Here is a 13,003-nt window from a genome sequence, read left to right on the forward strand (position 1 = left end):
TTATCAGACTTGGTCTGGTTTAGGTAATGATGCTTGTGTGTCCAAATCTCCCTAAGCAGGAGAGTTCATACCTAGGCATTCCCACAATTACTTCTGCAAAGTTTGGTGATGTCCCAGTGCTTGAACCGCTTGAACTCGGTGTCTCTAGTTGAATGCAATTTAGATAGAAGTACGGTCATCTTTTTCTTCAGAGTGGAGCCATTGTAATTTTGACGCCCATCAAATTAGTCTTGGCTTTTCCTCTGAAGTAAGCCAGGAAATTGTTAGAAGACTGTAAAATTTTTGCACAGTTGATGTCATTTGGCATCCATTAAAGACAGCTGCCCTTGGTGCATTTTGCCCATCAATATTAGATTAATTGTTGTGGCTTATTTTTTGCCTCATGTATTTCTGTAACCTTTGTTTCAGGTCAGTACTGTATGCCTGAGGAAGGTGTTCAGCTGACTCCGAAATCAGAGCTACTAACTGCCCAGGAGATAATCACCTTAGCCAGATTGTTTGTGAAAGAAGGTGTGGACAAGATCCGATTGACAGGTGGAGAGCCACTTATCCGTCCTGATGTAGTGGATATTGTGGGTGAGTTCCAAATCAGTACAGAGTGTTTCAGAGTGACTTGGTACATGTTGATGCAAGAATTGCTCTTACAGCTATCTACTGACACAGTCTGGCAACCAGAGGAATAATTACACATTTACTGTGGTGCTTTTTCCCAACATTGTGAAATTCAAGGTGCCTTTCAGAAAATTTCCAGTTCTGATGTGTTGCTTGGATGGAACTTGCGTGTCTGTATTATACCAGCTGAACTTGGCGTTGGTTTTATATTCAACATCTATTTCAGTAGCTTGCAATAATGCAGCCTGAGGGTGAAAAATCAAGAACATACGTGATGAGGTCCTCAGTGGGGGGGAACAAGTGATACATGCTTATAAACAAAACAAGCTTTCTCTTTAATTTTTTAGGAGTGTGGTTTTTTGGTGGTTTTGTTTTGCTACCTGGATAACAGGTGTCACTTGCTTGTGTTTAATAAGGAAAGGTGGGAAAACCTGTTTTTACAGTTATTGGTGAAGACTTATTTCAATAGAAGGTAAATTACTTGATAAATTTTAGAAGTCTGTCTGCTTTGATTGGTATTGTGTTAAATGACACTGCTTGGATCTTTCTTCTTGAGACAGGTGCTTTTTTCCTCTGTCCAAAGTCTCATATCTTGCAGTAGATTAGTGAAGTGGCAATGTATTAGATTAAGCCTGTGTAGGTGGGTGCACTTTGGTGTATTGTAGACAACTGAGCTTGTCTGTTTCTGGGCATACACTCTTCTAAGTACTGAAGATAAGAAGAGGTTTATATTGAAGAAGAAGTTCTTGAAAGAAGAGAAATTGCCTACCAATGCAGTAAGCTTTTGTGCAGAAAATGGTCCCTGTCTCTGCTCTGTTTTGTTCAGGATTTGGATGGAAGACCTTTTCCAAAGAAGATGACCTTCTAAAGGAAGCAGCAGAGCTGTTGTAGTTTGTAGAACTGACCTGTTCATAGCTGGAAAAGGTGTGACTGGAGTGAGCTAGGGTGTGTCTTGTTGAACTTTGATTGTGAATTCTGAAATTGCACTAACTTTTTAGAACTCTGAAATATCATTGTCTAGAACATTTCGCCAATTCATGATGGGTTTGGAGTGGTTTTAGTACTGAGGAAGCTATATGCCTTTCAAGAGACATGTTTCTTTCAAGATAACAGATTCTTTCCAATGATAATTATTTATTGGCTCCTGTGAAAGGGAGCTAGATTTATAAATTCGGTTGCAATTTAAAATACAATAAAGCTTTGCAGTTCAGCACATAATATTGGCATGAAAACAAGTTGAAACCAACCATGTCATCAGTTCAGTGCAGAGCTTTCTTTCCTAGTGTATTGTAGGCACCTTTTTATTTATCAGTGGTAGCTAATGACTTAACACAGCTCTTATGATGTTGACAGTCTAAGTGGAGTAGTCAGGTCACTGCAAAATCATTATTGTATGCCTGCAATCCAGAAGTATTGGTACTGGAAGGATAGACATCTTTTTTGTTTTGGTTTGTTCCAGTGATAGAATTCTCAAAGGTTTATTTTTGTGCCTGAAAGGAAGAAATGGATCTTTTTGAACCACTGGATTTTCATTATTCTGCCTGTGTTCCTGTTCACAGCTGAACTTTGACAGATTCATAGTGATCATTTTAATGGATAGCAGTAGTGATCTTGGGTTGAAGGTAAGGGATGTCAACATGTTTGTCATGTTGTATTAGTTCATTCTGTTGTGGATTTGTATTAGTCTGGCTGTGTTTTTTTTAAGGCCTGTTGAAAATTGTTGAATTACATCTACAAACACTTTCTGTTTTCCCAGACTTTGGTGTTGCTCTATGGTGCCACAGTCTGGGATCAAGATAAGAGACTTAAAAGTAAATATATCAATCTAATAACTATAATAATTATAAAGTAAATTAACAATGTATTAGGAAAACTCATTGAGGGAAAATCAAGCCCAAAAATGTCTTCTACAGAATTTGAGTAAAGCATCTTTATTGAAGCCATCTTAGCACAATGTATTGGTTTGGTCTGGGATAGGGTTAGTCTGGTTTTCTAGATGGTTTTGGAGAAGCTGGCTACAATATCTCAGGTGCTGAATTGGGTTGAGGTTTAAGTTAGGTTTAATTTCAGCAAGCCTTTCTCCAAGGTAGAGATGATCTGTGAAATACCAGTAAAGCTCAAAAATGTTAATGCTGGATTTCTGTTACCAAATTTTTTTGATACATAAATTCAAGTTTTATAGTTGTTTCTATGAACAGATGTAATTTGAGGCTGCTGTTGGAGACCATGCTATTCAGAGACCTGCTACAGTTCTTTAGATTATTTAAAATCTTTTAACAGATACATGTACATAAGCTGTGAGTCAGCATCTAACACTTGCTGACAGCTAAATTATATCCTGGGAACTGCTGAAAACACATGTTTGATACTTTTCTGAAGCAGCTGATAGTGGAATATGGAATCCATTCCCTTTGAGATACTCAAAGTTTAAATAAGCACTGGATAGCTATTTGTTATTAGTAGTCTGAGGAGTACACATCTACACTGATGAAATCATTTTCCGTGGGGTGGAGGGTGAAATATTGGATGCCTTTTCATAGCAACTTTTTATACCCATTTCAAGAGTGAAGTGGTGTAGGATAGACTTAGTTCATCTGTTAGGAAGCATGCACACCTTTTCTGGAGTCAATCGGAAGTGCAGTTAAGGAAATGATTGGAAGAGAATATGTAAAAAAATTGTCTGTTTAAGAAGATGCTCCTGATCCTAAAGGAAAACATAAATGTCAAGTTGTAGTAATAACATATCCTCTGAACAGAGAGAGACACAGCTCTCCCAGGATTTTCCTGGGAAGCTGTGAGAAACTGTGAGAAAGTTCAGAGAAAGAATTAAAACAATTATCCCAATCTCTACACCTAGCAGGCAATCTCTGCTTATCAAAGATATTTACAAGAAAGAGTTGTCCTTCTTAACCAGTAAGTGCGAGAAAATTCCTAAAGGCCAGTCAGGTCTTAAATCCGCCATTATTTTAATAAAACTATAAATTTCTGATAATAAAGTACCTTTTCATACCTTCTAATAATAAAATCTCTATATCACCTTTGTCTGTCCCCGATACCCCTTCAGTAATAGCAAACTGGTTTATTTCATGGCTCAAGCTTGACATAAAAGCTTTAGCTTCATGCTATGGACTTAAAGCATCTGTTCTACTTCCTTTTCTTCTTGTTAGTTTTTGTAAGTTGCCTTTGCTTGTGCTGATTGGTGCTAAAGCAGTGACCAAAGGTCAGCAAACAGGTTTAATACAGTTACAAGGAGAGTTACAAAGTTATGAAGTCTCTTTAATCCCTTCTAATTTTGGAGGCCAACAAGCCAAGAAACCAAGACGCTGCGAAGGTTACACCTGGCAGAGGGTTCTGACTTGTCCTTTTTAATTTGTTGGTGTTAGCGTTAAGCCTCCATCTCTAACTTCTCACAGTTGTTTACTGTCCAGTTTGTTACTACAGTTGATTCCATGTATTAGTGTATTTCCACTGCCTCATCCTGTATCTCACCCTGTCTGATGAGGAAAAAGATGCATGGACATCAGCTGCTGCCTGTGCTGATCTAATCAACTGGTGCTGCTTCTTAATTTTTTTTCCATTTTAGACTGCAGAATGACACTAGTTTTAGTCAATACCTTTATGCATTTTACATTTCTAGCAATGAAACCTCTATGGCACCTACACTTTTTTCCCAGTCGTTTTGAGGTTAAGCATTTTGTGCATTCCGAGGCTATAAATAAAAGTAGTGATGTTCCCAAACTATCCTCTGGCTGTAGCATGTATCCTTTACTCTCACAAAGATTAGGCTGCTAGTGATAGCTAGTGTTAAATAATCTTTGGCAAAATTGAGCTACTAGCACTTATCCTCTAGGAAGAGGTTATTCTTGGTCATTTGGGAGGACTTCGAGAGTTGAAGTCCAGGGAAAAAAATCTCTTTTAGTAAAGATTGCTCTTTCCCTACAACCTCATGTCCTTATGGAGCTCTTAATCATGTTGCAAAATGCTGCTGCTGTAAACTTCAGCATCTTTGCTGTGACCTAGCTTGACCCATTCCAGTGTTCTGGACTTGGCTTAGGGTGAATATTTTGAAAAGAGCTAGGCAATGAGATAAAGCAGAAATAAAGCCCTTATCAACTTGAGTAAATAGAGGTAAAATAATGAGGGACAAAGGGACTCTGAAATATTTGTGCTGTAATTGCAGCTGCCTCAAGAGTAAGAGTTCTTCAAATATTTCTTAAATAATTAGGGTGGAGGCTATGAGGGAGGGAGGAAAAACCAAAGTAAATTATTTTGCTGTGGCTCTGCTTCTGCAAGTTGTTTATGAGGGTTTTTTTCTTGTTTGTTATTGTACTGATAATTGGAGGTTTGGAAGCTTATCTCTGGAGATCTGGTATGCTGAGGATTTCTGCACTTGGCTTATGAGGAGGCATCTCTTTTCTAAATCTTAATCTCATTGTATTAGCTGTTTCTTACGCTGTTTTCTTTTGTTAGCCATTTTTTAGTGTCTTGTGTAAGCACTCTCCAGTCAGCCGGGCTACCACTGGTAATGGAAATATTTCAGTTGTCAAGTGCAAATGTTTTGTCCCTTTGGATGTTGTTGCCTTGGATTCTCTGTAATAGTCTAGTATGTTGACCTTTTTCTGTTTAGTTAGGACTGCATGTGGTATTTCTTTCATAAGTTTAAGCTTCTACTGCTGGCAGCTACCTCTGGGTTAGAACTGGTTTTTGGTAAAGCATTGTAGGATAGAAGTTGCTAAATAAACAGGTCAGGTGTCAGTTGTGAAAGGGATTGCTTGCTGCTTATTATTATTGCAGAACATGAAATTCAATTTGCAAAGGTGGATGAGGAAAAGAAAGTACACAAAATCAGGGACTGCCTTTCAACAATAAAGTACGTGTTTAAGAAATTAGGAACAAAACTAGTGTGTATTTTAATAGAACAAAACTTCACCACCAGTTTCGCTTGCAATAAACTGTTCTCTCATATCTTTTGAAATGTATTTGTGCTAAAATTGGTCTCTTAAACCAATACAACTGGAAGAAGGCTGAAGCACTGAAGTGTCCACATTTTCTTCACACATTCAGTGATACATTTTTCTTTTTTCACAAATCTTTTGGGTTTTCTGTGTAACCTTTAAACATTTTAGTTTAACTACTTTTTTCAAGTGTTCTTTTTACTTTTCTTTCCTAGGTGAGCTGTACAAGCTGGAAGGGCTGAAAACCATTGCTGTCACAACCAATGGGATCAACTTAACCAGACTGCTGCCCCGGCTGAAGGAAGCAGGACTAAATGCCATTAACATTAGCCTGGATACTTTGGTGCCAGCTAAATTTGAGTTCATTGTCCGAAGGAAAGGTACAAACTTGTCTTCTAAGGCAACTGTGTTAATACTTGCAGGAATGTCCCAAGTTGTTTACTGTATCTTTCGCGGTCAGTTACTTTTGGGGGGGAAGTGAATTGCTATCCTTCTGAGGGTAGGAAAAGTAGTCTATACTAGATTTTTCAGTAGTGACTCTTTTTTCCTCCTTTCTGTAATGCTTAGCAGGTAGAGCCCCTTTCGCTGGATCTGGTGAAGTAGAAGATGCTCAACTTACCACAGTTAGTCAGGTGGTTAGTCATATAATCTGTAATTGGTTAGTCGTAGTTCTCAAGAGGACTCTTCAAATCTTGTGTTGGTCTTGTGTGCTGTTCTTCTTTAATACTGTTCAAAACCCCAGATGTTTCTGCTATACCACTTGGGGACAAAGACGCCACAAGAACTGAACTTCTTGTCATTAATAGTGGCAGTTTCTGGAAGTTATATTTGGGGTGTGTTAGCAGTGGTCTCACTTGTGGTTAGCGATGTTCCGTATCCACTACTTTTTAATAGGAATAAACATAAACCATGCCTGAGGTAATTTGAGGAGGGCTGTTGGCTTTGTAACTTCTCTCCTACTGAGCAAGTAATTGCAAGTAAAATTTAAAAAATGCTTGGATATGCCCAATCTTACAGATTCTGGTTTAAATGAATCCTAAAGATGATGGAGCTCAACTTCATGGTTGGGCTTCCTTCCAAACTAAAACTGATTTTATGCTGTATCATTCTCCTCCTGTCCAGCACTGTAACTTCAGCAGTCTGTGAACTTCCTATTTTGACAAAACCTCTAAGTAGCCACCAGATGGTGCAACAGCCTCAGGTACATGTAGGGAAAGGACTGTACAAATCTAGAATGCTGTGAGAAGTAATGTCAGCATTTGAATCACTGCTAGCAAACCGAAGTTCTGCTGGCAGGTGCAGAAAGGTGTCCTTGTCAACAGTCTCTATGGGTGCACTACTTCAGTGTCAGGTTTCTGTGTCATGGTGCAGAAATCAGTTCCTGTCATAAAGCTGACTGGAGCATTATCTTTCCAGTGTAGGCTCTTGCATTGATCTGGCTGTGTTATGGCACAGTTGGCTCCCAGAGTGGTATCTGGTAATCACAAACAGGTATTGACTGTGCTCTTTCCTTCTGCTGTGTTTGAGTATTACCTGGTTTGTGACATTCATTAGGAACAAGCCTTTCTTTTGCCACTGAAGGGGCAAACCTGAGCCTCCAGCTTCCTGAATTATATATATCTCAAACAGAGATCTTCATATCTGATTAGAAGCTGTTAGGAGTGTGCTGCTTATAAAGTAAACTAAAAGTTACTAGGTGATGAAGGTAATTTTTATTTATATAAATGTTCTCTTCCACCTTTAAAGAAGAAAAAGATCTTTTACTAACAAAGAGAGAAATTGTTTAACTGAACAGCATAGACAATGAACAGGGAAATTTCTATTACTGAATACTTTTTTAAGAGGAGAAAAAGTCTCCAAATCATAGATATTTTTTCTAAGCGGAGATCAGGTAAAAATAGTAACACTGAGTTCTATCACTTTGGGTTTTTTCCTTTTTTTTTCTTTTGTTAAGGTTAAAGGCTGAAATTATGTAAAATGTTTTTTGTTGGTGGTTTTTTTTGTTGTTTTTTGGTGTGGTTTTTTGTTTGTTTTTTGAGGGTTTTGGGTGGTTTTTTTTGAGGGTTTTTATTTAATAGGAGATTTCTAAGTATGGAATGAGCAGAGAATAGAGTGCCCGCCCTACTGAGCTACCCTGTCTCCTGTGGCAGTTCCAGAGGCAACAAGATATAGCTCTGTTAAGGTGAGAGGGATTCCTGGTCTTGGACTCCTACAGACTTATAGCTTCTCTGGAAAGTAAAGGTGGCATCTGATTATGGAGCTTACCAGGAACTTGAGAAACTTGGAATAATTTCTCTCTTTTGATGGAAAGTTGATGTGGGATTTAAGAAGATGCAAAAAATGTGTATCTTTGTTGCAGGTGCCCTGCATCACATCTGCTCCTACTTGCAGATGGTTAGGATAGACAAAATCACTGTGAGATCATCAGAGATTTCACTGATGTGTGAAAGCATTTTAGAGTACTGCAATATTTTTACTTTTTCCAATCTACCACTTTCTAAGGGATGAACAAATGAAAAATACTTTCATGCAGGTAGCCTGTCTAACTTGTTTCCTGGCCTGTCCTTTTGTTTTTTTTTGTGTGTGTGTTTCATACAAGGAAAGTGAGGTACTGATGTATTGTATCATTAAATGTAGGCCTGAAGCCTTTTTTCCTGTAAGGATTAAGTGCTGGGAGGTTTTGTTCCATATTGGATTTTTCTGGGTGGCTCTAAGGTTCTCTGCTATAAATCTGGCTAAAGTTCTGACTTCAGAAGAAATCAAATATGATGAAAGTATTGAAATTTTTCGTTGGGTAAAAGAGGAGAAGTGCTTGCTTCCTGGCCTTTTTTGTTATGTTGAGTTTCTCCTTTCTATAATTCTGTGGTCACAGATTAGATTTTCTGAGCAGTAGCAGAGATTTTTGATCCCATTCATGGCTCTGGGTTGTGCTTGCAGCAGTGTGTCATTATCTCTATTGCCTTAATCTGCCTGCAATCTTGCTTAATTGGAATGAGATCTACCACAGGTGCTGGAAACTTCCTGGGCACATGCACAAGTCGGTGGTGATTGAGAAGGGCCATAACTGCCAACAGTTGTTTGCAAGAGTTATTTCACTGTGTGAAATAACTTTGCTCTTCACCACTTTTTGCAGCCAGGATTAGCATTAGAACTGGCTTATTAAATAATTGTATCTTCTGCTTTCCTATGTCCATGCTTTATGATGCCTTTACTAATCAGAGAGCAGTGAAGTAAAATTTCTGTCTCTTTAGTTGTCTTTTTTTCTGATGCATCCCATATTAAGTATGCACAGAATACTACTGAGTTACTGTTTTTTTTCTGCTAAAGCATCTGCAGAGTAATGAAGGTATCATCTGTTCACTAGAGAATCTGAGTTTCCAGTAGATTACAAATAAGGAAAGGAGGGTGATGGACCTGTGCAGAAAAACATATGACTAGGAGCAGCATGGGGATTGTCATCTAAACTTCTGAGACATACTGCCCTTTTGTTAGCATGTATAAAGTATTTGCTGTGGAAGATTACAGCTTTAGAAGAAGGAGCTCAGTCTCATACAGTGTTTGGTCTCTCATACCCAAGTTTCATGTGCAAAACGGGAATGGAATTTAGTCTAGAACCTGCCAGGGTAGAAGAGGTATTCACAAACATGGGGCGAGCAGCTGAGCACCCCCACTCACCAGAAATGTGTGCCCAGATCTCGGGAGTTTGCTGTCTCATTCTTCTCACCTCTGTTCTCTGGCAGCTGCTGAGCTTGGCAGAGAGGGAAAAATACACAAAATATGGAATGGATGTCTTGATGAAAGGTCTTAACTTTAAAGAAAGTAGAGAGAAGAGGGGGCTTGAATGAGATCATTAAGAGGCTTTCCTAAATGACCTTGGAATTCTAAAACTGCATTGTTGCTTTATTTTTCTTCCAGCTTTAAGAGATACCTGTAGGGGCAAAGACACTTGCCCTAAATTAACCATATATTTCTGTTTGAGAGCAGCTGGCAGGTGTAGGTAAGCGGTAGGATGAAACTGGGCACTTCATTCCTTGAACTCACTGTAGTTTTTTCCATCTTCATTTTCAAGGGTCAAAGGCCAATTGAATTGCTTTCCTAAATGCTCTAATCCCTGCCACATTTTGTTCACTAATTTCCCGTGTTTTGTCATAAAAATGATGATCCTGAAAAATGCTGCCTCCAATCTTCTGATTAATGGATAGTCAGTAGCTTTGGGAAGCCAATTACATCTGTAGCCAAGGTTGAACAGGAAATCAAGGGCCTTTTATTGTTTCTAAACCCATTCCACCCCAAATGTACTTCAAAATCCTTTTAAAATTCACTTAGCAACATTGCTGTCTGTTTCAGAACAGAGAAATTCTGTCATTGTAGAAAAGACACAAGCCATTATTATAAAATAAACATTAATTTATTATTCCTTCTTCAGTGCATCTGGAGGCAGTTCATAAATTCTTTCCACTCCCTTTAAGAAGAATGTAACACAAGGAAAGCTGTCTTACAGGGAAGTGCAGAATCTTATGCTAATAATATGTGGATATCCAAAGATATAAAAAAATCATACCGGTATTGTTGATTACTCAAATATCAGTTAAATACTGATCTCAATGATTTGAGCACAGTAACTTGGTAGTCTTTGGGGGTTGTGAGGCAGGGGTATAATTAAAGTATTTTTATTTGCAGATGTTCTTACTTGCAGCCTTATCTACTGACTCAGATTGGTTTTTATTTGTCATCTCTTTGTCTTGTACTAAATAACCACCTTTTGCATTCTGCTTTGAAACAATAAAATTATTTTTCACTCTTTTTGTGTCTTAGGCTTTCACAAGGTAATGGAAGGAATCCACAAAGCCACTGAACTTGGCTACCATCCTGTTAAGGTAAAGCCAGTGTTTATTTACTCTGAAACTGTTTTGTTCTACCATACATACAGATCACCTGATGAGGAATTTATTATATTCCATCTCACCTCCCATCCCAGCCCGTAAATAATTTTTAGTAAAACTGGAGAAAAACTTGAAGATCTCACCAAGAAGTAACAAGGAGAATTCATGTCCTCTCCTTGTGCAGCTGGGGGTGCAGGTCATACTCTGCTCACCAGTTTCAGGTGTCTGCTTTACCTGCAGGTAAACTGTGTGGTGATGCGAGGCTTCAATGAGGACGAAGTGCTGGACTTTGTGGATTTCACAAAGGATCTGCCCCTTGACGTGCGGTTCATAGAATACATGCCCTTTGATGGTAAGTACTGCTGCTCTCAAATTCTTCTTGGACAGAAGTGAGCTGGCTGGTGGGTATTCACCCCATAGACTTATCTCTGGAAGTTTCGATAAGCTCTGTAAGGGAATTAGGAATTGCCTGAAGTTTTTTTGCAGGTTATTTTCTTCCCTCCATAAGCTGTAGAAGAACTCGTTGGGGCTGGGACACTTCAGCTTAAGTGACACTTACAGAGAATTTGAAGGTGGTTCTCTGCTAATTAAGAAAATAAAACCCACAATCTAAAGTTAGGCTGGTTTTGTTAATTCTAGGCAATAAATGGAACTTCAAGAAGATGGTGAGCTACAAAGAAATGCTTGATACAATTAAACAACGATGGCCAGAATTGGAGAAATTACCCTGTGAGACTTCCAGCACAGCCAAGGTGGGGTTGGACAGAGAATGTGTGAAACGTGCCCCCATTCCTTCCCTGCCCCAAATTCCCAAATTGTCCCAAGTTCAGCATTGATTTTTGACAACCACAGAAGTTGCTCAGTGAAAACTCTTGGGTTTTGGTCAAGCTGCCTTGCATGAGACTTGCTGCTTATGAAGTCCTAGTCATAGTCTGTACCTTTTTAAATACAATGTGTTTTCTAGATGTATTTTCAGTCAGATATAAACAATGCCAGGCCTGTATCCTGTATTTATAGCTTTTGAAACTTTTGTCAGTCTATGTCTGCACATTAACAATCCTGATGGAAGAGTTGTTCAGTGAAAAAACTATTGCTTTAGAGTGCCAAATGGGGAATTTCTAGCTCATGCTCCTACAGGCATTGCCTGTTAGTTGATAACTACAAGAGCAAGCATTTAACAAGTTTGGGATTTCTAGGAACAGGGCAGAATAGACTGGAACACCTGAAAAAAGTGACTTTGCTCTTATTTTTTCTTTTATATGATCTTAGAGCTGAAGAAAATCTATGTTAAAATAGATTTTCTGGTCTTTAGGCAAGTGGAGCTATAAAAGCTAGGAGTCTGTATTTGACTCTTTTTTTTTTTTTTCTCCTCTGCATTTCTTTAGAGTTACAAAGTGCCGCATTTCCAGGGACAAATCAGCTTTATCACCTCCATGTCAGAGCACTTCTGTGGATCCTGCAATCGGCTGAGGATAACAGCAGATGGGAACCTAAAGGTTGGTAGTGAAGCAGGATTCTTTTCAATTTCATGCAGTGAAAATAGTATTGAAATTCATGCCCTAAAAGTAGCTGGGATGTGAAGACGCATAATTATTACCAGCTAGCTCCTGTTTATTTATCCTTCATAAATTCTTGTTCCATCTTGTCAGACTGTTAGGGAGATGTTACATCACCTTTTTTTTGGTTTCTCTGTTTTGCTAACATAGTTAACTTCGGTTATAAAACATGGTTGCAAGGCCAGTAAATATAAACATTTATTCTAATCTTTGATTCAAAATCATCTTAAACATGTGACAAGCAGATGATTTCCCATTAAAAAAGGGTCCAAGCAGCTGTGAGGGCTTGGTTTTTGCATTCCACAAGGATCTTGTCTTGTTTCTCAAACAACTTGTAACTCTTCTCCTTCGAGAGCTGCCTGTACATTTGCTCAATGACTGTAGAACAAGGAGCGACAACCATTTCCTGCCACGTTGAAACTGGCAGTTTCTGGGGGAAAATTAAAGTTTTCAATTAAAACTTGGCACTTATGTATTGTCACCTGATATTGACAACATCTGTGCTGCTGCCTAACGTCAGATGACCAAGGCAGCCTGAAGGTCCAATGAGCTTAGGCTGCATAAACATCCCAGGATGTCAGCGTGTACATGAGAGATAAAGAAAACAATCTCCATAAATGTTGGTTTCAATAGGGTAGGCCTCTTAAAAGCTCTTCACTCTGAGGTTAGTACAAAATACTTGTAAAAGTAATTAATTTTATTCTTTCTCATTTCTCTTCTTCTGCTTCCCTGGGTTGGCTGCAGGTGTGCCTTTTTGGGAATTCAGAAGTTTCCTTGAGGGATCACCTACGGTCAGGTGCTTCAGACGAGGAGTTGATTCAAATTATTGGAGCAGCAGTGGGCAGAAAAAAGAAACAGCATGCTGGTATGTTTATTGTACTTTGTTGAGAAATAACAGCAGTGATAGGGAAAACAATTCCTGGTACTTGTAACCTTCCATGAGAGTTAGAATCCAAACTGTCTGAAAGATTTTTGGACTGACTTCTGCTCTCAAATA

General features: G+C 38.6%; 1 protein-coding gene across 5 annotated transcripts in view; it reads left to right on the forward strand.

Annotated features, from left to right (window-relative positions):
• The window catches only part of MOCS1 (molybdenum cofactor synthesis 1), a 30,123-nt gene that overhangs the window by 7,961 nt on the left and 9,159 nt on the right, over positions 1–13,003 (forward strand). For all 5 annotated transcript variants that reach the window (XM_041476792.1, XM_041476790.1, XM_041476791.1 and 2 more), the window contains 7 exons: positions 409–576; positions 5,783–5,947; positions 10,383–10,444; positions 10,691–10,802; positions 11,090–11,202; positions 11,836–11,946; positions 12,751–12,871. In XM_041476792.1, the coding sequence (XP_041332726.1) occupies positions 420–576; positions 5,783–5,947; positions 10,383–10,444; positions 10,691–10,802; positions 11,090–11,202; positions 11,836–11,946; positions 12,751–12,871 (841 nt within the window). In that variant the 5' untranslated portion in view covers positions 409–419. The remainder of the gene's footprint in view (positions 1–408; positions 577–5,782; positions 5,948–10,382; positions 10,445–10,690; positions 10,803–11,089; positions 11,203–11,835; positions 11,947–12,750; positions 12,872–13,003) is intronic.

Source organism: Pyrgilauda ruficollis, unplaced genomic scaffold (genome assembly GCF_017590135.1).
Source record: "Pyrgilauda ruficollis isolate IOZ18807 unplaced genomic scaffold, ASM1759013v1 scaffold4, whole genome shotgun sequence".
Taxonomy (NCBI): domain Eukaryota; kingdom Metazoa; phylum Chordata; class Aves; order Passeriformes; family Passeridae; genus Pyrgilauda; species Pyrgilauda ruficollis.